Source organism: Cherax quadricarinatus, chromosome 60 (genome assembly GCF_038502225.1).
Source record: "Cherax quadricarinatus isolate ZL_2023a chromosome 60, ASM3850222v1, whole genome shotgun sequence".
In the NCBI taxonomy this organism is placed as follows: Eukaryota; Metazoa; Arthropoda; class Malacostraca; order Decapoda; family Parastacidae; genus Cherax; species Cherax quadricarinatus.
Window position 1 is genome coordinate 18866415 of NC_091351.1, and position 21220 is coordinate 18887634.

The 21220-nt window shown below is 42.6% G+C and overlaps 1 protein-coding gene across 5 annotated transcripts in view; it reads right to left on the reverse strand.

The window, feature by feature from the left end:
- Nucleotides 1-21220, reverse strand: part of LOC128702205 (mitochondrial glutamate carrier 1) — a 205336-nt gene that overhangs the window by 9755 nt on the left and 174361 nt on the right. For all 5 annotated transcript variants that reach the window (XM_070098002.1, XM_070098006.1, XM_070098003.1 and 2 more), the window contains 2 exons: nt 6063-6254; nt 2134-2290 (listed from right to left, as the gene is read on the reverse strand). In XM_070098002.1, coding sequence (XP_069954103.1) covers nt 2134-2290; nt 6063-6254 — 349 coding nt within the window. The remainder of the gene's footprint in view (nt 1-2133; nt 2291-6062; nt 6255-21220) is intronic.

The following is a 21220-nucleotide window of genomic DNA, read 5'->3' on the forward strand; positions in this document are numbered from 1 at the left end:
GAACATGTGAGGCTGGCTAAGGGCGCACATTAGACGCGTCTCGGACGAACAGCGTTGAGCGGGTTTTTTAGCGGTATGCGAGGCAAAATCTTGGCGATAAAATGTAGCGTTATGTGGATTTAACGTTATGTGATGCCAACGGTATGCGGGGGTCCACTGTATAATATATGCCCCTTACCAAGGTATGGTTCTATCATTGTTCTAACCACATCACCAGAGATGCCCAATAACTTCCTGGTATTTTGCAATGTATAACTTCCAGTGTACACAATAATATCCAATACCAGACCACTGTAACAATCACAAAGCACAATCAACTTTATACCAGAGCGTTTCCTCTTGCTTGGTATGTACTGCTTGAGAGAGAGTCTTCCTTTGAACAGAATCAGACTCGTTAATTACAAGCTTCCTGAAGGGATAAAAATACATATTGAATTTCTCTTTCAGATACACAAACACATGCCTAATCTTATATAACCTGTGATTTCTGTCAGGCCTGATTTTGTCTGAGAAGTGAAGCATACGTAACAGTAGCACAAATCCATTCACTGGCATTATATCACTAAAACCTGGGGTTGCAATCAGGCGGTCTGTTGACCAGTATGATTTCACACTGTGCTTATACACATGTGGCATAAGCATTATTATGGCAAAGAAAACATACATCTCAGCCACAGTTGTCTCCTTCCACTGGTGTAGACGTGATTTTGGTGAAAGTATTGTGTTTGCCATGGTGTACTCGTAGTATGTGTTGCTTTCCATGACAATGTACTTTCCATCAGGGGTTCGTCAAAGAATAACTCGAAACATTCCAGTTCACTGGCATTGTTTCCCAGTGTACAACATGGCTGTATTCCACTTTGGCTATCATCAAACTGGTGGGGATTTGGAACAAAATTGGCAGCTTCCTGCCAATCCCCGGTGCGATCTGCTAGTGGGTACTGGACAATGACAGGTGGTTGTGGAGGTTTTGGTTGTGGAGGCTGGTGTGGTGGGTGGGTGGGGGATGGTGGCCTTTGTTGTAGATCAGCTGAGGCAGCGGCGTGGGTGGCAGTGTGGGTGACAGCATGGGCCACTGCTAGTGCCTCACGGCCGGCACCACCACTACAACCACCATGCACATTTTCCATCCCAATTGCAACACTATCATCATCATTTTCACTGTCAGCTCCTGTTGTACAGCCACGGGATGTACTCCGAGATGTACTCCTTCCCCTTGGAATAGCATATGGCACACTACCAGAGTGCATATATCGTCGTATATACTGATGCTTTACTGGGGAATATTGCACTTCACTATCACTACTGGAACTAGTTTGAAGAGCATGTAGTTCATAATCACTATCACTATCATCACAAATGCTCACATCTGAGTCTGGGATTTGGGAAAATAGGAGTTTCCTCTTTGATTCTGGTACAAGTGAGTGTGAAAAAGACGGCCCAGCACCAGAGGTGGAAGGCTGAGGGTCGTCTGGGTTTTCCTCACTATTACAGGTATTACGGTCATTAGTTTCGGTCAAAACCTCACCAAAACCTTGAAACTCATCTTCACTGGCACTTCCATCTGTATTAGAACTGTCACTGGGGAACAAAAGTGTCCCAATTCGCCAAGGAGTGAGGAGCTTCTTACCGCGAGGCATGGTGGACAAGGTGTACTAACATGGCGTTCCCACAATGCGCCACTGGGTCCCAGATTTTTTTTCTACTGCACACACCCACCACACAGACCCATTCTCTCACATCTAGGCCTACCAGCCTTTTCCCGCGAGATTTGAAGGTGCTAGAATTTATGCGTATTAGTACGTCAAAAACCCTGGCGCGTAAGCCGTACTAGTACGGCCGAAACCCTGAGAGGGTTAATATCCTATACATACTCATCCTGTCCTCTCATCACATCACCTCAATTTCTTACCTCCTCATCACATTATCATATCCTCTTATTCTCCACATATTGGTGGTCATGAGTAAAGCTTAAGCAAGGGATACAAGTTTTCCAGTTGTAAGCTGCTGGTCATTATTAAAGTTTTAATAAAAATTATATAATGGAGATAACATAAAAATACAGCCCCAAGTAACACAGTCTAAAATTCATTGATATATGAATGAAGAGAAGGTTAGTTTTAAAAAACTCACATTATAGCATTCATGATACCACTGTACTGAGTTTCATTAACACCCTTAGATAGCAGCTGCAATCTTGTTTTGACTACATCAAAGGGATTAACTGCTAATGCTGCCAGGGATCCCGATGCACAACCAGCCAAGAATGAGCACCAGAAGACAGCTTCTCCTGTCAAGGCATGAGAGCAATAATAATGTCCAGAAAAAAGTACTGTATATATCTACACTCATACACACTGATACTCACAATGTTAAAGCAACTAAAAAAAAAAAAAAAAAAATACAGATGGCAGATAATGACAAATGTTGACAAGTGGGAATAAAGACACTGGCATCAGATGAGAGTTTTTAACACAATGTCCCATCCAACAGAAGGCTGTATTAAAAAAGATTCTCTGCTACCACAGCAAATACTCCTGTAGGGGATAGTATTTATAAGAATCTACAATAAAGAAAGTTAAAATAGTCAAACATTACAGAAAATACAGTATCTACTTTCAAGGACATAGTACACTAGTACATATACAGTAAGGCCCCACTTTACGGCGTTTCGCCTTACAGCGTTCCGCTAACACGGCGATGTCAAATTATGACCAAAATTTGCTATACGGCAAGCGGTCTTTCAAATACGGCGCCCCCCCATCCGGTTTGTTTACAACTGCCGTGACCACATATATTATGTCAGGAAAATTTCCAAAATTTCAAGTGTTTTAAAGTTACTGCATATTTTATACATACTCTGATAATTATACTTATGTGTACCTGTACCTAAATATACTTACACACTATGCTGGTGTGCAGGTACACATTAAAATCGGTAAGTCTCTCTCTACTCATGACGCCCCAATACTACGTAATAATAATCACTCTTGGGCACACTAAATGTCTTATTTTACATCAATATAGGCATTTTCATTAATCCATCTATGATATTTTCCTCAAAATTATACATGAAACCCATTACATAGCATATAAACATGATACATACACTCACAGAATAAAAATTGATGTAAATATGAGATTTGTTTACAAAGCAGCTGTGTAGGTAGTGTCAGAAGAATTATGTTTTCTCTAGTCAAACACTGGGGGGTAACTGTAGAAAAATATTCTTTTCGTATGCCTTTAAATATAGCAATTCACGACCCTTGTGGGTTTAGTGCTTTTTATAATAATAATAATAATAATAATATAATATTATTATTAATTATTATTAACCCCTTCAGGGTCCAAGGCCCAAATCTGAAGTGGTGCCCCAATGTCCAAGAATTTTCAAAAAAAAAATTTGTTATTTTTTCTTATGAAATGGTAGAGAATCTTTTTGTGAAGGTAATAAAACAAAAAGTACGAAATTTGATGGAAAATTGACGAAATTATGCTCTCGCGAATTTTGATGTGTCAGCGATATTTACGAATTGGAGATTTTGCCGACTTTGACTCCCATTTTAGGCCAATTACATTATTCCAGTCAACCAAATTCTTAGCTATTTCACTAGTATTACTTCTATTCTATCGAATGAGCACAAGAAATCGCCAAGTCAACTGTTTCAACTACAAATTAAAGTGATTGGAAATTGTTAATTTGGCCAATTTAACACAAAGTTCAAAATATTCCAATTTCAAAATAGGGTCCAGAATAAACAATGTAGGTATTCCTGGAACTAAACTAACATTTCCTCTGTTCATTAGTTACGTTTTGAGGCTTTACAAATAAATTCCATTTTGATTTTTTATTCACATAATGAATTTTTATTCACACCAAAAAATAGAAGATTTACTGTTATGCAATACTGTAATAATTGTATAAATATCATCACCATATTTGTGAATGCATATTAGACCCACCAGCTGGCGTGTATTAGACGTGTGAGGTCGTTTGTTTACTCTTGAATATCGGCAAAAATTTAACATTTCTGCTACTTTGAGCTCAGTTTCAAGCCATTTCCGGTGCTAAAACCAATCAAAATCATCTCTATTTCTGTAATATGTCTTCCATTCTATCAAATGAGACCTAGAAATCGCAAATACAACTATAAAAAACATACAAAAAAACACTGCAAAGTCGCTGTTTTAATCGAAAAATCATGATTTCAGTTTTTTTTATCTCATTATACACTGTGTGCTGCAGGATCTGTTTTATGTGGTGCACACATACCACATAGATGTATTCTCTCATATCTAGGCCCAAATGTACCACTCACAGTTTATCAGAGTGAGCTGAGCTCATGACGTAGATCTATGGTTTGGACCCTGAACGTAAAGCCGTAGATCTATGGGACGGACCCTCAAAGGGTTAATAATAATAATAATAATAATAATATTATTATTATTATTATTATTATTATTATTATCTTCATTCACTCTAAAAATGGTGTGTTTGTTTATTCTGAACTAACTTGTACAACTTGTACACAATGTAAGAGTATTTGTATTGTGAGGTAATTATTATTATAATAAAAAAATATTGAGGTAAATGTTTTACAAACTCTTACAAACGTACGTGAATGAACTAAAACTAGACACATATTAATACGCATTTATTTCGCCTGACCAAGTGATCGTCCACTACCTGTTCAGTTTGTGTTCTTACATTGTCTCAACTCTGTATCTTGTTCTCTCTCTCGTGTACTCTTTCGTTAACTAGTTGGCTCTCATTGACGATGGCGTCTAAGGTTAGCTGTGATAAAAAGAGTAGTCGTAAGCCTCTTGCTTTAAGTGCCAAGTTAGAGGATGATGGTGTGCCATTCTGATTTTACTCAATAAACTCCCTGCCACTCACCTCTCACACATTAATATTAACATTTTAAGGTAAGTAATAAGTGTACTCTGTGTGTATCTTACCTTTTATTGTGTTTTTAATGCCTATTTCTATTGCTAACTTAATATAAGTTAGTGTAAACTTGTTGTCTGGCATTTATTGCATATTTTATATGCTCTGATAATAATACTTGTGGAGCTGTGTGGTAGCCGGGTGGAGGGACAACATTACATTTTCTCTGTTCAGCCATCAGAGAAAACGTGTATGAATCTGCGTTTGGCCCAGCCACTCCCCCACTCCGCTTTTGTTTACAATTTTCGGCATTAATTATTCATTAATTCTACCTTCGTTTATGATGGCATCTAAAGGTAGCGGTTAGAAATTATTAAATTCAGTGAACACAGTATGTTGATGTTAATAATATGGCTCTGGACCACAGTGTAGGTAGCCGGTAGGTAGCCTGGCTACCTACACTGACTTTCTACAAATAAATACTACTCACCTCTCTTCCTATATTAAGACTACACATATTTTAAGGTAAATAATGAGTGTACTGAATGTATAATTTACCTCTCTGGGATGTTTTAAATATCGTATATTAAGTATGAGACGGGGAGCCAGTGCTACCTACACCTGGGCTACCTGCACCTGACTTCCTACAAATAAGTACTACTCACCTCTCTCCCTACATTAAGATTACAAATACTTTAAGATATGTAATAAATGTACTGTGAATGTATTTTACTTTGTGTTTTTAATGCCTAGTTCTATTACAAACTTAATATAATTTAGTGTAAACTTGTTGTCTGGCATTTATATGCATTTATAAAAGGAAAAAAATGGCGTTCTGCCTTCCGGCGATGTCTGCTGTCTGGCGACAGCCTGGAACCTAACCCGCCGTATAAGTGGGGCCCTACTGTATATGTACATATATGCAACAAGATCACAGTAAACAGGTGATATCACAATATGCAAAACTGCCACTGTGAAAAATTTTTGAACATCCAAGCACTTCTGCGATTTCTCACATTATCAAGGACACGTGATAATGTGAGAAATCATGAAAGTGCTTGGAAATCCACTATTTTTTCACAGTGGTTGTTTTACATACATACATATATATAAGAAAATCTGAGAACAGTGCTAAATAAAAGTTAGCTTGATCTACTGAAAAGCAGTCACAAACCTGAACCATCAGACTTGCGAGGCCCTAAGGAGTTGAGATGAGCAAAAAGTGGGAAATATACTATGGAAAATGAAACATCACGTAGCATAGTGGCGGCCGTCCCACGGTATAGCCCCAGTATGCCCTTCTCACGGAGCAGCTGTAAGGTGATGGATGTTGCCGAGATTTTTGGAACACTTGCCGTTTGCCCACCTAAATATAAATAAAGCATATCTTAATAATTAAAATTTGCAAATTTTTGACAATAAATTTAAGTATATTACATAGAGTCCAAGTGAATAGTTGACATAGGTAAGGTAAGTGAATCAAGCTCTTAATAACAGCAATTTTCTACTCTGAATTATTAAATATTTTTTGTGGGATATGCCCCAAGTGTTAAAAAAAAAAAACTCACATCTGCTTAATACAGACGTTAAAAAAAATGAAATGAGAGAATTTTGAAAGAAATAATAATATTTTTACATATAAGTTTTGTGGCAAACAAAAAGAGAATGGGTACTAGGAAACAGTGTGTGAAAGTGAAGTTAACTTATCTTTAGTAAAAAATGTTGTATGTATAATCAAATCATGCAGATGACAAGGCACATGAATTCCAGTGGTTGACTGTACACATAATTCACAAAAACAAAAACAAAGGAGCACTGATATGTATGTATGTATGTACATGTGTGTGTGTGTGTGTGTGTGTACTCACCTATTTGTACTCACCTATTTGTGGTTGCAGGGGTCGAGTCACAGCTCCTGGCCCCGCCTCTTCGCTGATTGCTACTAGGTCCTCTCTCTCCCTGCCCCATGAGCTCTATCATACCTCGCCTTAAAACTATGTATGGTTCCTGCCTCTACCACATCACCTTCTAGGCTATTCCATGGCCTGACTACTCTATGACTGAAGAAATACTTCCTAACATCCCTTTGATTCATCTGAGTCTTCAACTTCCAATTGTGACCTCTTGTGTCTGTGTCCCATCTCTGGAACATCCCGTCTTTGTCCACCTCGTCTATTCCGCGCAGTATTTTATATGTCGTTATCATGTCTCCCCTGACCCTCCTGGCCTCCAGTGTCGTCAGGCCGATTTCCCTCAACCTTTCCTCATAGGACAATCCCCGTAGCTCTGGGACTAGTCTTGTTGCAAACCTTTGCACTTTCTCTAACTTCTTGACGTGCTTGACTAGGTGTGGATTCCAAACTGGTGCTGCATACTCCAGTATGGGCCTGACGTAGATGATATACAGAGTCTTAAACGAATCCTTACTGAGGTATCGGAACGCTATCCGTAGGTTTGCGTAGGTGTGTGTGTGTGTGTGTGTGTGTGTGTGTGTGTGTGTGTGTGTGTGTGTACGTACGTACTCACCTAATTGTGGTTGTCGGGGTCGAGACTCAGCTCCTGGCCCCACCTCTTCACTGACTGCTACTAGATCTCTCTCTCTCTGCTTCCTGAGCTTTGTCATACCTCGTCTTAAAGCTATGTATGGTTCCTGCCTCCGCTACATCACTTGCTAGGCTATTCCACTTCTTGACGACTCTATGACTGAAGAAATATTCCTAACATCCCTCTGACTCGTCTGAGTCTTCAGCATCCAATTGTGACCCCTTGTTTCTGTGTCCCCTCTCTGGAACATCCTGTCTCTGTCCACCTTGTCTATTCCACACATTATTTTGTATGCTGTTATCATGTCTCCCCTGACCCTCCTGTCCTCCAGTGTCGTCAGTCCGATTTCCCTCAACCTTTCTTTATAGGACATTTCCCTGAGCTCCTGAACTAGCCTTGTTGCAAACCTTTGCACTTCCTCTAATTTCTTGACGTGCTTGACCAGGTGTGGGTTCCAAACAGGTGCTGCATACTCCAGTATGGGCCTGAGGGACACAGTGTACAGTGTCTTGAATGATTCCTTACTGAGGTATCGGAATGCTATTCTCAGGTTTGCCAGGCGCCCATATGCTGCAGCAGTTTTCTGGTTGGTGTGTGTCTCCGGAGACGTGCTAGGTGTTATGGTCACCCCAAAATCTTTCTCCTTGAGTGAGGTTTGCAGCCCTTGCCCACCTAGCCTATACTTTGTCTGCGGTCTTCTTTGCCCTTCCCCAATCTTCATGACTTTGCATTTGGCAGGGTTGAAATTGAGAAGCCAGTTGTTGGACCAAGTGTCCAGCCTATCCAGGTCTCTTTGCAGGCCTGCCTGATCCTCATCCGATTTAATCCTTCTCATTAGCTTCACATCATCTGCAAACAGGGACACTTCAGAGTCTATCCCTTCCACCATGTCATTCACATATATCAAAAATAGCACTGGTCCAAGGACTGACCCCTGTGGGACCCAGCTCATCACAGGAGCCCACTGTGATACCTCATCACGTACCATGACCCACTGTTGCCTCCCTGTCAGGTATTCTCTGATCCACTGCAGTGCCCTTCCTGTTATACATGCCTGATCCTCCAGTTTCTGCACTAATCTCTTGTGAGGAACTGTGTCGAAGGCCTTCCTGCAGTCCAGGAAAATGCAATCAACCCACCCGTCTCTCTCGTTTCTTACTTCTGTTACCTTGTCATAAAACTCCAGAAGCTTTGTGACACAGGATTTGCCTTCCATGAATCCGGCTGGTTGTTGTTTATAATCTTGTTTCGTTCCAGGTGCTCCACCACTCTCCTCCTGATAATCTTCTCCATGACTTTGCATACTATACACGTCAGAGACACTGGTCTGTAGTTTAGTGCCTCGATTCTGTCTCCTTTCTTAAAAATGGGGATTACATTTGCCGTCTTCCATACCTCAGGTAGTTGCCCAGTTTCAAGGGATGTATTGAAGATTTGAGGTTAGTGGCATGCACAGCGTCTCTGCTCCTTCTCTAAGGACCCACGGGGAGATATTGTCCGGACCCCTCGCCTTTGAGGTATCAAGGTCACTTAGCAGCTTCTGCACCTCCTCCTCTGTTGTTTGTATGTCATCCAACACCTGTTGGTATGTTCCCTGTTGGTGTTCCCCTCTGTGCTGTCTTCTCAGAGCCATTCCTGTCTCTACTGTAAATACTTCCTTAAATCTCATGTATGTATGTATGTATATGTATGTGTATGTGTGTGTATGTGTGTGTATGTGTGTGTATGTGTGTGTGTGTGTGTGTGTGTATGTGTGTGTATGTGTGTGTGTGTGTGTGTGTGTGTGTGTGTGTGTGTGTGTGTGTGTGTGTGTGTGTGTGTGTGTGTGTGTGTGTGTGTGTGTGTGTGTGTGTGTACTCACCTAGTTGTACTCACCTAGTTGAGGTTGCAGGGGTCAAGTCCAAGCTCCTGGCCCCGCCTCTTCACTGGTCGCTACTAGGTCACTCTCCCTGAACCATGAGCTTTATCGTACCTCTGCTTAAAGCTATGTATGGAGCCTGCCTCCACTACATCGCTTCCCAAACTATTCCACTTCTTGACTACTCTGAGGCTGAAGAAATACTTCATAACATCCCTGTGATTCATCTGTGTCTTCAACTTCCAACTGTGTCCCCTTGTTGCTGTGTCCCATCTCTGGAACATCCTGTCTTTGTCCACCTTGTCAATTCCTCTCAGTACGTATTTTGTATGTCGTTACCATGTCCCCCCTCTCTCTCCTGTCTTCCAGTGTAGTCAGGTTGATTTCCCTTAACCTCTCCTCGTAGGACATACCTCTTAGCTCTGGGACTAGTCTTGTTGCAAACCTTTGCACTTTCTCTAGTTTCTTTACGTGCTTGGCTAGGTGTGGGTTCCAAACTGGTGCCGCATACTCCAATATGGGCCTAATGTACACGGTGTACAGGGTCCTGAACGATTCCTATTTGAGATGTTGGAATGCTGTTCTGAGGTTTGCTAGGCGCCCATATGCTGCAGCAGTTATTTGGTTGACGTGCGCTTCAGGAGATGTGCCTGGTGTTATACTCACCCCAAGATCTTTTTTCTTGAGCAAGGTTTGTAGTCTCTGGGCCCCTAGACTGTACTCCGTCTGTGGTCTTCTTTGCCCTTCCCCAATCTTCATGACTTTGCACTTGGTGGGGTTGAACTCCAGGAGCCAATTGCTGGACCAGGTCTGCAGCCTGTCCAGATCCCTTTGTAGTTCTGCCTGGTCTTCGATCAAATGAATTCTTCTCATCAACTTCACGTCATCTGCAAACAGGGACACTTCGGAGTCTATTCCTTCTGTCATGTCGTTTACATATACCAGAAACAGCACCAGAAACAGCACTGGTCCTAGGACTGACCCCTGTGGGACTCCGCTGGTCACAGGTGCCCACTCTGACACCTCGCCACGTGTGTGTGTGCGTGTGTGCGTGTGTGTGTGTACATACTCACCTAATTGTGGTTGCAGGGGTCGAGACTTAGCTCCTGGCCCTGTCTCTTCACTGAAAGCTACTAGGTCCTCTCTCTCCCTGCTCCATGACCTTTATCATACCTCGTCTTACAGCTATGTATGGTTCCTGCCTCCACAACATGGCTCGCCAGACTGTTCCACTTCCTGACTACTCTATGGCTGAAGAAATACGTACTTCCTAACATCTTTCTCCTTGAGCGATGTGTGTAGTCTTTGGCCACCTAGCCTATACTCTGTCTGTGGTCTTCTTTGCCCTTCCCCGATCTTCATGACTTTGCATTTGGCGGGGTTAAATTCGAGAAGCCAGTTGCTGGACCAGGTGTCCAGCCTCTCCAGGTCTCTTTGAAGTCCTGTCTGATCCTCATCTGATTTAATTCTCCTCATTAACTTCACATCATCTGTGAACAGGGACACCTCTGAGTCTATCCCTTCCATCATGTCATTCACTTATACCAAAAATAGCACTGGCCCTAGGACTGACCCCTGTGGGACCCCGCTTATCACAGGTGCCCACTGTGATACCTCATCCTGTACCATGACTCGTTGTTGCCTCCCTGTCAGGTATTCTCTGATCCATTGCAGTGCCCTTCCTGTTATACGCACCTGATCCTCTAGTTTCTGCACTAGTCGCTTATGAGGAACTGTGTCAAAGGCCTTCTTGCAGTCCAAGAAAATGCAATCAACCCACCCCTCTCTCTCGTGTCTTACTTCTTTAACTTTGTCATAAAACTCCAGAAGGTTTGTGGCACAGGATTTGCCTTCCATGAATCCATGCTGGTTGTCGTTTATAATCTTGTTCCGTTCCAGGTGCTCCACCACTCTCCTCCTGATAATCTTCTCCATGACTTTGCATACTATACACGTCAGTGACACTGGTCTGAAGTTTAGTGCCTCGTTTCTGTCTCCTTTTTTAAAAATGGGAACTACATGTGCGGTCTTCCATACCTCTGGCAGTTGCCCGGTTTCAAGGGATGTGTTGAAGATTGTGGTTAATGGCCCACACACAGTATATCTGCTCCCTCCCTGAGGATGCACGGGGAGATGTTGCCCGGTCCCATTGCCTTTGAGGTATCAAGGTGATTTTGCCCACTATGAGCCCTATTTTCGGCCAATTCCAGTGCACTAGTCAACAAAAATCATAACTATTTCGCTAGAACTCCATTTTGTCTATCGAATGAGTAAAAGAAACCACTCATTTACTGATTTCAACTATCCAATAAAGTGGTCAGAATTTAGCAATTTTGCAAATTTCACACAAATTTCAAAAGATGCCAATTTCCAAATAGGGTCCAGAATAAACAAGAAAGACATTCCTGGCACTAAAATAACATTTCCTCTGTTCATTAGTCACATCCCCACGCCCCTCTTACATTCTTTTGCTTTCCAATTTGAATTTTTATTCTCACAAAAAAATAGAAGACTTACTGTTCTGCAGACTACTGCATTAGTGTAGAAATGGTATAAATAACATTGGCGCACTTGTGAAAGAATATTAGACTCACCAGTTGATGTGTATTGGGCGCTTAGCATGATTTGTTTACTTTTGAACTTTGGAAAAAATCAAACATTTCTGCTACTTTGAGCTCAATTTCAAGGTACTTTTCATTGTAAAACCAGTCAAAATCATCTCAATTTCTGTAATATGTCTTCCATTCTATAAAATGAGACCAGGAAAACTAGAATACAACAATAAATACCATACGAAAATACAGTGAAAAGTCGCTGTTTTAATCCAAAAACACTCAAAGTTTTTTTTTTCTCATTACGCACTGTGTGCTGCAGGATTTTTTTATACTGCGCACATTGACCACACAGACCCATTCTTTCATATGTTGGCCTACCAGCTTTCTCTCACTAGATTTGAGGGTGCTAGAATTTAGGCGTACTAGTACGTCAAAAACCCTGGTGCGTAAGCCATACTAGTATGTCCAAAACCCTGAAAGGGTTAAAGATTTGCAAATACTATGGTCTTAAAATATATTAAACCCTCATAATGCTGAGCCCTGAAGAATAATTTTCTAGCAATTTCAAAAAAGTGGAACCAAAATTTTTTGGTAATGCAAGAAAATCTTGATATTAACCCTTCACAGTCTATGCCATAGTACTATGGGTTTAAACTCACTGTCAGTGCTATATTTCTATGCCAAAATTCTAACAGCTTCAAATTTAATGGGAGAAGGCTGATAGGCCTACATCTAAAAAACTGGGTTTGTGTGGTCAAGGTGTGTGCAGTACACAAGAAATTGGGCTTGTGGGAATGCCGTCTCAGTACCAATTGTTCACCATGCCTCATGGTAGCAAAAACCTCAACCTGGTGAACTGGTAATCTTGTCTTCCTCAGTGACAGTTCTAATAGTGACAAAGGTGGAGGTGAAGATGAATTCTATGGTTTTCAATAGTTAGTGACCAAAAGCAATGCTCAGAATGTTGGAAATAGTGCTGAAAACTCCATCGACCCTCAAACATTGACCTCTGGCGCTGGTCTGTCTGGTTCATGTTCAGCTTAACAATGCCATAAGCGTAAGCTTATATTCTCCTATGACCAGGGCTCAGATGTGGATGAGAGTGATGTTGATTTTGATTTCCTAGCTATCAATGACCATTCGAGTAGCAACAGCAAGGAAGAATATCCACTGGTGAATCAGTAATTTATATAATGCCGCATGCGGTCTGGTAGTATGCCATATGCTATTCCAAGGGGATGGAGTACATCCCGTGACCCTATACAGTGGACCCCCGAATTTCTTGAGTTTCAAGAATTTTGAGCATCAGTAATATTTTTCGTTAAAATACAGCCTAAAGTTTTGTGATTTCCCACAAAATTTGGCGGTCGTATGGAACGCATCCAAGCAGCCTCCCAGCGGCCATGCATACACAAAGGCTCCCACACACCATTCAGAGTCAGTGTGGCATTGTTTCTGGGCGACTGACCATCACCCAATGCATCCATATGATACATTTAATAACAATCCATTCATTTTTGTGCTTGCAACTGCTAAATAAGCCACCATGGGCATAAAGAAAGCTTCTAATGTCAGCCCATTGGTAAAGAAGGTGAGAAACATGATAGAATTAATCAATCAATAAATCAATCAAGTTTATTCTCTATAAGGATTACAATGCAGGGTTTACAGATTTTGAATATTATGTGGTTTACATGTTTTAAAATACTAATTACAGAGGGGGCCACTAGGACACTTAGCATGGCTAGGCATTTCGGGCAGACTTAGAATAATTCTAAACTTTAAATTATTACAGATTATGGTTTTAAGGCTAAGTGACTACATTATAGTTTGTGAGTTTAGCAATGTGAATGCTTTTGTTTTGGCACAATACATAGTGTCTATATTGGAGTATCATAGGCAAACTTATGACTAGTTAGGATTCATTATTTTAAGAGTAAGATTCGTATTTCTGTGTTTATAGTCAATGGGTGAGTGAGTGTAAGTGTGAACCACCAGGTGGTTTACATGTAGTTAGCTGACGGGGTGTATCAGGGAGATAAGATGTTTTCTAACTGTAGTTTTGAAAGTGATGAATGTGTCTGCAGTTCTAGAGTTTTCAGGTAGGGTGTTCCAGATTTTAGGCCCTTTGACACACACTGAATTTTTGTAAAGGTTTAGTTGGACACGGGGAATGTCATAGAGATGTTTGTGTCTGATGTTATGCCTGTGGGTCCTGTCACAACTATCAAGAAAGCATTTTAAGTCAAGGTTAATATTGGAATTTAAGGTCCTGTAGATGTAGATTGCACAGTAGTAAGTGTGGATGTTCTGAACAGGGAGTAAGTTTAGATCTATGAAGAGTGGCGGGGTGTGTTGCCAGGGATGGGATTTAGTGATTATTCTTACTGCAGCTTTTTGTTGGGTTATTATTGGCTTTAGATGTGTTGCTGCAGTTGACCCCCAAGCACAAATAGCATAGGTGAGGTATGGATAAATGAGTGAATGGTACAGTGTGAGAAGGGCAGTTTGCGGCACGTAATATCGTATCTTGGAGAGGATCCCCACCGTTTTGGATGCTTTTTTTATGTGATGGATATGGGTGCTGAAATTTGGGCTGTTGTCGAGGTATAGACCTAGGAATTTGCCCTCATTATGTCTGGCAATTAGAGTGTTGTCAATCTTAATGTTAAGTTGCACAACACCTGCTCTGCTACCAAACATAATGTACTAGGTTTTGTCAGTGTTAAGTGTAAGTTTATTGGCTGTCATCCAAGTCAGAATTTTGAGCAGCTCCTCGTTGACAATGGTGTTGAGGGTGGCAAGATTAGGGTGGGAGATGACGTAAGTCGTGTCGTCAGCAAAGAGAATGGGTTTCAGGTGTTGGGATACGTTTGGAAGATCATTAATGTAAATGAGGAAGAGCAGGGGACCAAGGACACTTCCCTGCGGAACTCCAGAATCAAGTGGACGTGTTGATGAGGCTGTGTCTTTAATGGTGACATACTGATACCTATTAGTAAGGCAGGATTTGAAATATGCAATCGCATGGCCTCTTATACCATAATGGTCAAGTTTGTGGAATAGGATGCCGTGGTCTACTGTGTCAAAGGCTTTTCTTAGGTCAATAAAAATTCCTAGCGGATATTCCTTATTTTCCAATGCTGTGCTAAGCAGATCTAGCATTTTTACAATTGCATCATTAGTGCTTATATTTTTCCTGAATCCAAATTGGCAGGGTTTGAGTATGTTTTGTGCCGTTATAAATGAATATAGTCTCCTGTGCACGAGTTTCTTGAAGATTTTGGATAGCAATGGTAAGTTTGATATTGGCCTATAGTTGTTTACATCTGTAGGGTCACCACCTTCATGTATTGGTGTAACCCTTGCTGTCTTGAGTAGTGTCAGGAAAGTGCTAGTTTCTAGTAACTTGTTAAAAAGTAATGCAATAGCATGCGAAAGGACATGGGCCACTCGCTTGTACAATAATGGTGGAACGTGAGACAGATTCCCCGAGTTATTTTTGAGTGACTTTATAATTGCGGTGACTTCCGTGGGCTCAGTTGGTACAAGACAGAGGGAATTTGGAAAATTCCCATCTAGGTAGTCCGTCACTGGCGTTGGTACGTGCGATTTTACTGGCGAGATCAGATCCTATGTTTGAGAAGAAGTCGTTTATCTTGTTAGCTGTATCAGTGGGATGCAGTGATGTTTCATTAGGTTTAGTAGGACAATATTCTTGTTTTTTTTCAGTTTGTGGGTCCCCAGAATCTGGGAAAGTATTTTCCAGGTCTTTTTTATATCTCCTCTTGTGTCAGTGAATCTGCTGGAGTAGTACAGTTGTTTGGATTTCTTTATTACTTTGGTGAGGACTGATGAATATTGTTTAAGAATATCTTTGTGTATTAAGCCCTGTCTATATTGCTTTTCATATTGGTGTTTCTTATCAATGGATTTCAGAATGGTGCTGGTTAGCCATGGGCAACCAAGCCGTTTGTTTGTGATCTGTTTTGTTTTTATAGGGCAATGTTTGTTGTATAGTCTAAGTAATTTGTTAAGAAAAATGTCTGTCCAATCATCAATACCATTGGCATTGGAAAATTCTGTAGGCCAGTCAACAGTCTCTAGGTCTGCTGTGAAATTCCTTATTGAGGCCTCGTCATGGAGTCTAAATGAAACTTTGTTGTATTCGAGTGGTGGCTTACTAATGTTTGTTAAGAGGAAGGAAGGGTAGTGGTCTGTAGTGCTGTCTGTGATTATCCCTGATTTAAGGGGGGCTAGTATATTGGTCCACATGTGGTCTATTATGGTTGCACTTGTCTCAGTCATCCTGGTTGGTTTAGTTATTGTTGGTATGGGAAGTGTTTTGTTCATATTGTTGATAAAATCAGTTACAGGCTGATCATCTAGTAGGCCAAGATTGATATTGAAGTCTGCAGCTAAGAGAAGGTGGTGCTTGTTCATTTGTCTGTTTGTTATTAAAGAAAAAGTTGTAGAAAAATATGAAAATGGTTAGGGTACAGGGTGGTAGTGATAGTGGTAGAGGGTGGTAGTGGTTATGATGGTGGTAGTGGTTGTGATGGTGGTAGAGGGTGGTAATGGTGGTAGAGGGTGGTAATGATGGTGGTAGAGGGTGGTAATGATGGTGGTAGAGGGTGGTAATGATGGTGGTAGAGGGTGGCAGTGATTTTGGTAGAGGGTAGAGCTGCAAGATCTCTCTCAAAAGTTTTTTTGTGTGGTGGGGCTCCAGTGACTCTCAAGCTGGTCCTAGTGTCATTAAAAAACAAAGAAGGGAAGTAATCTCAAATAAGGACTTGGTACCTAAAGTCTTTATGGAAGGGGATTCCCCTTCCAAACAATAGTGTAACTTCTCCGTGGGTGTATATGTACTCACCTAGTTGTACTCACCTAGTTGAGGTTGCGGGGGTCGAGTCCGAGCTCCTGGCCCCGCCTCTTCACTGATCGCTACTAGGTCACTCTCCCTGAGCCGTGAGCTTTATCGTACCTCTGCTTAAAGCTATGTATGGATCCTGCCTCCACTACATCGCTTCCCAAACTATTCCACTTACTGACTACTCTGTGGCTGAAGAAGTACTTCCTAACATCCCTGTGATTCATCTGTGTCTTTAGCTTCCAACTGTGTCCCCTTGTTACTGTGTCCAATCTCTGGAACATCCTGTTTTTGTCCACCTTGTCAATTCCTCTCAGTATTTTGTATGTCGTTATCATGTCCCCCCTATCTCTCCTGTCCTCCAGTGTCGTCAGGTTGATTTCCCTTAACCTCTCCTCGTAGGACATACCTCTTAGCTCTGGGACTAGTCTTGTTGCAAACCTTTGCACTTTCTCTAGTTTCTTTACGTGCTTGGCTAGGTGTGGGTTCCAAACTGGTGCCGCATACTCCAATATGGGCCTAACGTATACGGTGTACAGGGTCCTGAACGATTCCTTATTAAGATGTCGGAATGCTGTTCTGAGGTTTGCTAGGCGCCCATATGCTGCAGCAGTTATTTGGTTGATGTGCGCTTCAGGAGATGTGCCTGGTGTTATACTCACCCCAAGATCTTTTTCCTTGAGTGAGGTTTGTAGTCTCTGACCCCCTAGACTGTACTCCGTTTGCGGCCTTCTTTGCCCTTCCCCAATCTTCATGACTTTGCACTTGGTGGGATTGAACTCCAGGAGCCAATTGCTGGACCAGTTCTGCAGCCTGTCCAGATCCCTTTGTAGTTCTGCCTGGTCTTCGATCGAGTGTATTCTTCTCATCAACTTCACGTCATCTGCAAACAGGGACACCTCAGAGTCTATTCCTTCCGTCATGTCGTTCACAAATACCAGAAACAGCACTGGTCCTAGGACTGACCCCTGCGGGACCCCGCTGGTCACAGGTGCCCACTCTGACACCTCGCCACGTACCATGACTCGCTGCTGTCTTCCTGACAAGTATTCCCTGATCCATTGTAGTGCCTTCCCTGTTATCCCTGCTTGGTCCTCCAGTTTTTGCACCAATCTCTTGTGTGGAACTGTGTCAAACGCCTTCTTGCAGTCCAAGAAAATGCAATCCACCCACCCCTCTCTCTCTTGTCTTACTGCTGTCACCATGTCATAGAACTCCAGTAGGTTTGTGACACAGGATTTCCCGTCCCTGAAACCATGCTGGCTGCTGTTGATGAGATCATTCCTTTCTAGGTGTTCCACCACTCTTCTCCTGATAATCTTCTCCATGATTTTGCATACTATACATGTCAGTGACACTGGTCTGTAGTTTAATGCTTCATGTCTGTCTCCTTTTTTAAAGATTGGGACTACATTTGCTGTCTTCCATGCCTCAGGCAATCTCCCTGTTTCGATAGATGTATTGAATATTGTTGTTAGGGGTACACATAGCGCCTCTGCTCCCTCTCTCAATACCCATGGGGAGATGTTATCTGGCCCCATTGCCTTTGAGGTATCTAGCTCACTCAGAAGCCTCTTCACTTCTTCCTCGGTTGTGTGCACTGTGTCCAGCACTTGGTGGTGTGCCCCACCTCTCCGTCTTTCTGGAGTCCCTTCTGTCTCCTCTGTGAACACTTCTTTGAATCTCTTGTTGAGTTCTTCACATACTTCCCGGTCATTTCCTGTTGTCTCTCCTCCTTCCTTCCTTAGCCTGATTACCTGGTCCTTGACTGTTGTTTTCCTCCTGATGTGGCTGTACAACAGTTTCGGGTCAGATTTGGCTTTCGCTGCTATGTCATTTTCATATTGTCTTTGGGCCTCCCTTCTTATCTGTGCATATTCATTTCTGGCTCTACGACTGTTCTCCTTATTCTCCTGGGTCCTTTGCCTTCTATATTTCTTCCATTCCCTAGCACACTTGGTTTTTGCCTCCCTGCACCTTTGGGTAAACCATGGGCTCATCCTGGCTTTTTCATTACTCCTGTTACCCTTGGGTACAAACCTCTCCTCAGCCTCCTTGCATTTTATTGCTACATATTCCATCATCTCATTAACTGGTTTCCCTGCCAGTTCTCTGTCCCACTGAACCCCGTTCAGGTAGTTCCTCATTCCTGTGTAGTCCCCTTTCTTGTAGTTTGGCTTCATTCGTCCTGGCCTTCCTGCTTCTCCCTCCACTTGTAGCTCTACTGTGTATTCGAAGCTTACAACCACATGGTCACTGGCCCCAAGGGGTCTTTCATATGTGATGTCCTCGATATCTGCACTACTGAAGGTGAATACTAAGTCCAGCCTTGCTGGTTCATCCTCTCCTCTCTCTCTTGTAGTGTCCCTTACGTGTTGGTACATGAAGTTCTCCAGTACCACCTCCATCATCTTAGCCCTCCAAGTATCTTGGCCCCCATGTGGGTCCAAGTTCTCCCAATCTATCTCCTTGTGGTTAAAGTCACCCATGATCAGGAGCTTTGCCCTGCATGCATGAGCTCTTCTGGCCACTCTAGCTAGTGTGTCAACCATCGCTCTATTGCTCTCGTCGTACTCTTGCCTTGGCCTCCTGCTGTTCTGTGGTGGGTTATACATCACTGCTATTACCACCTTGGGACCTCCAGAGTGAAGTGTTCCCACTAAGTAATCACTTTCTTCTCCGCTATCTTCTCTCTCCAGCTCATCAAAATTCCAGCGATTTTTGATCAGCAACGCCACTCCTCCACCCCCCCTGTTCCCTCTGTCTTTCCTCAGGATTTGGTATCCCGTTGGAAAGATGGCATCTGTTATCATACCTGTAAGCTTGGTTTCTGTGAGAGCTATGATGTCCGGTGATGCTTCTTTGACTCTTTCTTGCCACTCCTCCCACTTATTTGTTATTCCATCAGCGTTTGTGTACCATACCTTCAGTTTCCTTTCCAACACTGTGGTTTGGGGGGCCTGTGAGGGTGGGAGACCTGGTGGCATACTGTGGGGTTCTATAGCTTGGTGTTGGGTGGAGGCTGTGGGTATGGATTGTAGGGTGTGTTGGGATGGTGTGATAGGTTGTATGGTTCTGAGAGTAGTTGTGTGTGTGCTTGCCCTTGCTGTTCTGTCCTGCTCTGACAGACCTCTGCTGGTTCCCTCCTTGTCTCTTTTCCTAGCTCCTTTCGCTTTTTTGTCCTCTCCCTCAGCTGCTGTCGTTCTGATTTTGTTCTGTCTCTGTCTAGGAACACCCTCTTGTACTCTTCCGAGTATTTCAATCGTGGTTTCTCTTGGAGGATCCTGTTCCGCACTGTTTCCGTCCTGAGAATCAGCTTGATTGGTCGGTTTCTCACCTTCGAGTACCCCCCTATTCTCTGAAAATTTACAATCTCGTCCCTCTCTTCACCTATTTCTGTTATGATTTTCTCAATCTCCTTCCTTTCTTCCTGCTTCCTTTCAGTGTGTGTCCTTTCCTCTCTCTCCTGAAGCCCATGGATAAACACTGATTTTGCCCTTTCTTCCTCGCATTGCCTCACCCTCTGTGGCTCTGGATCCTGCCTGTATGTGGTCAGTTTCTCCCTTGATTTTTCCAGTGGCTCTTGATAGCCTTGTTGTGCCTCAGCATTCGACCTATCACCCTCTCCATCTGCAACCAGTTGATCTTCCCTTTCACTCCTTGGTCCTCCTTGGCAGATTGATGTGACCTTAGCATAATTCATAATTCCTTCCTTCCTGTTCAGCCTCGCAGCTTCATATGCTGTGTCTTCTCTGGTCACTGCCCCTGTAACTCGCTCCAGCCTATTTATCTCAACTTCTAGGACCCTTATCTTGGCTACTGCAGTTTCGACTTGTGCCTCCCAATTCTTTGTCTCCTTCTCCATCCACCTTTCCAATTTCACAGAGAGCTCTTTCTCCATTTTTTCAGAAAGCTCTCCTAATTTTCTCTCCCACTCTTGTTCCATCCTTTTCCACTGCTCCTCCATCCACTCCTCCCTACCCGAACCATTCTCATCTGATCCTTGGGTCCTGCGAGTCCCCACCATTTTTTTTTTTTTTTTTTTTTTTTTTTTTTTTTTTTTTTTAAGAGTAGGAGAGGGGAGAGTTAGAAGGGAAAATGGGGACGAGAGAGAGCAAGAGAGAGAGAGAGCAAGAGAGAGAGAGAGCAAGAGAAAGAGAGAGCAGGAGAGAGAGAGAGCAAGAGAGAGAGCAAGAGAGAGAGAGAGAGCAAGAGAGAGAACAAGAGAGAGAGAGAGAGCAAGAGAGAGAGCAAGAGAGAGAGAGAGAGCAAGAGAGAGAGAGAGAGCAAGAGAGAGAGCAAGAGAGAGAGAGAGCAAGAAGGAGAGAGAGCAAGAGAGAGAGAGAGAGCAAGAGAGCGAGCAAGAGAGAGAGAGAGATAGCAAGAGAGAGAGAGCAAGAGAGAGAGCAAGAGAGAGAGAGAGCAATAGGGAGAGAGAGCAAGAGAGAGAGAGAGCAAGAGAGAGAGAGAGCAAGAGAGAGAGAGAGCAAGAGAGAGAGAGAGCA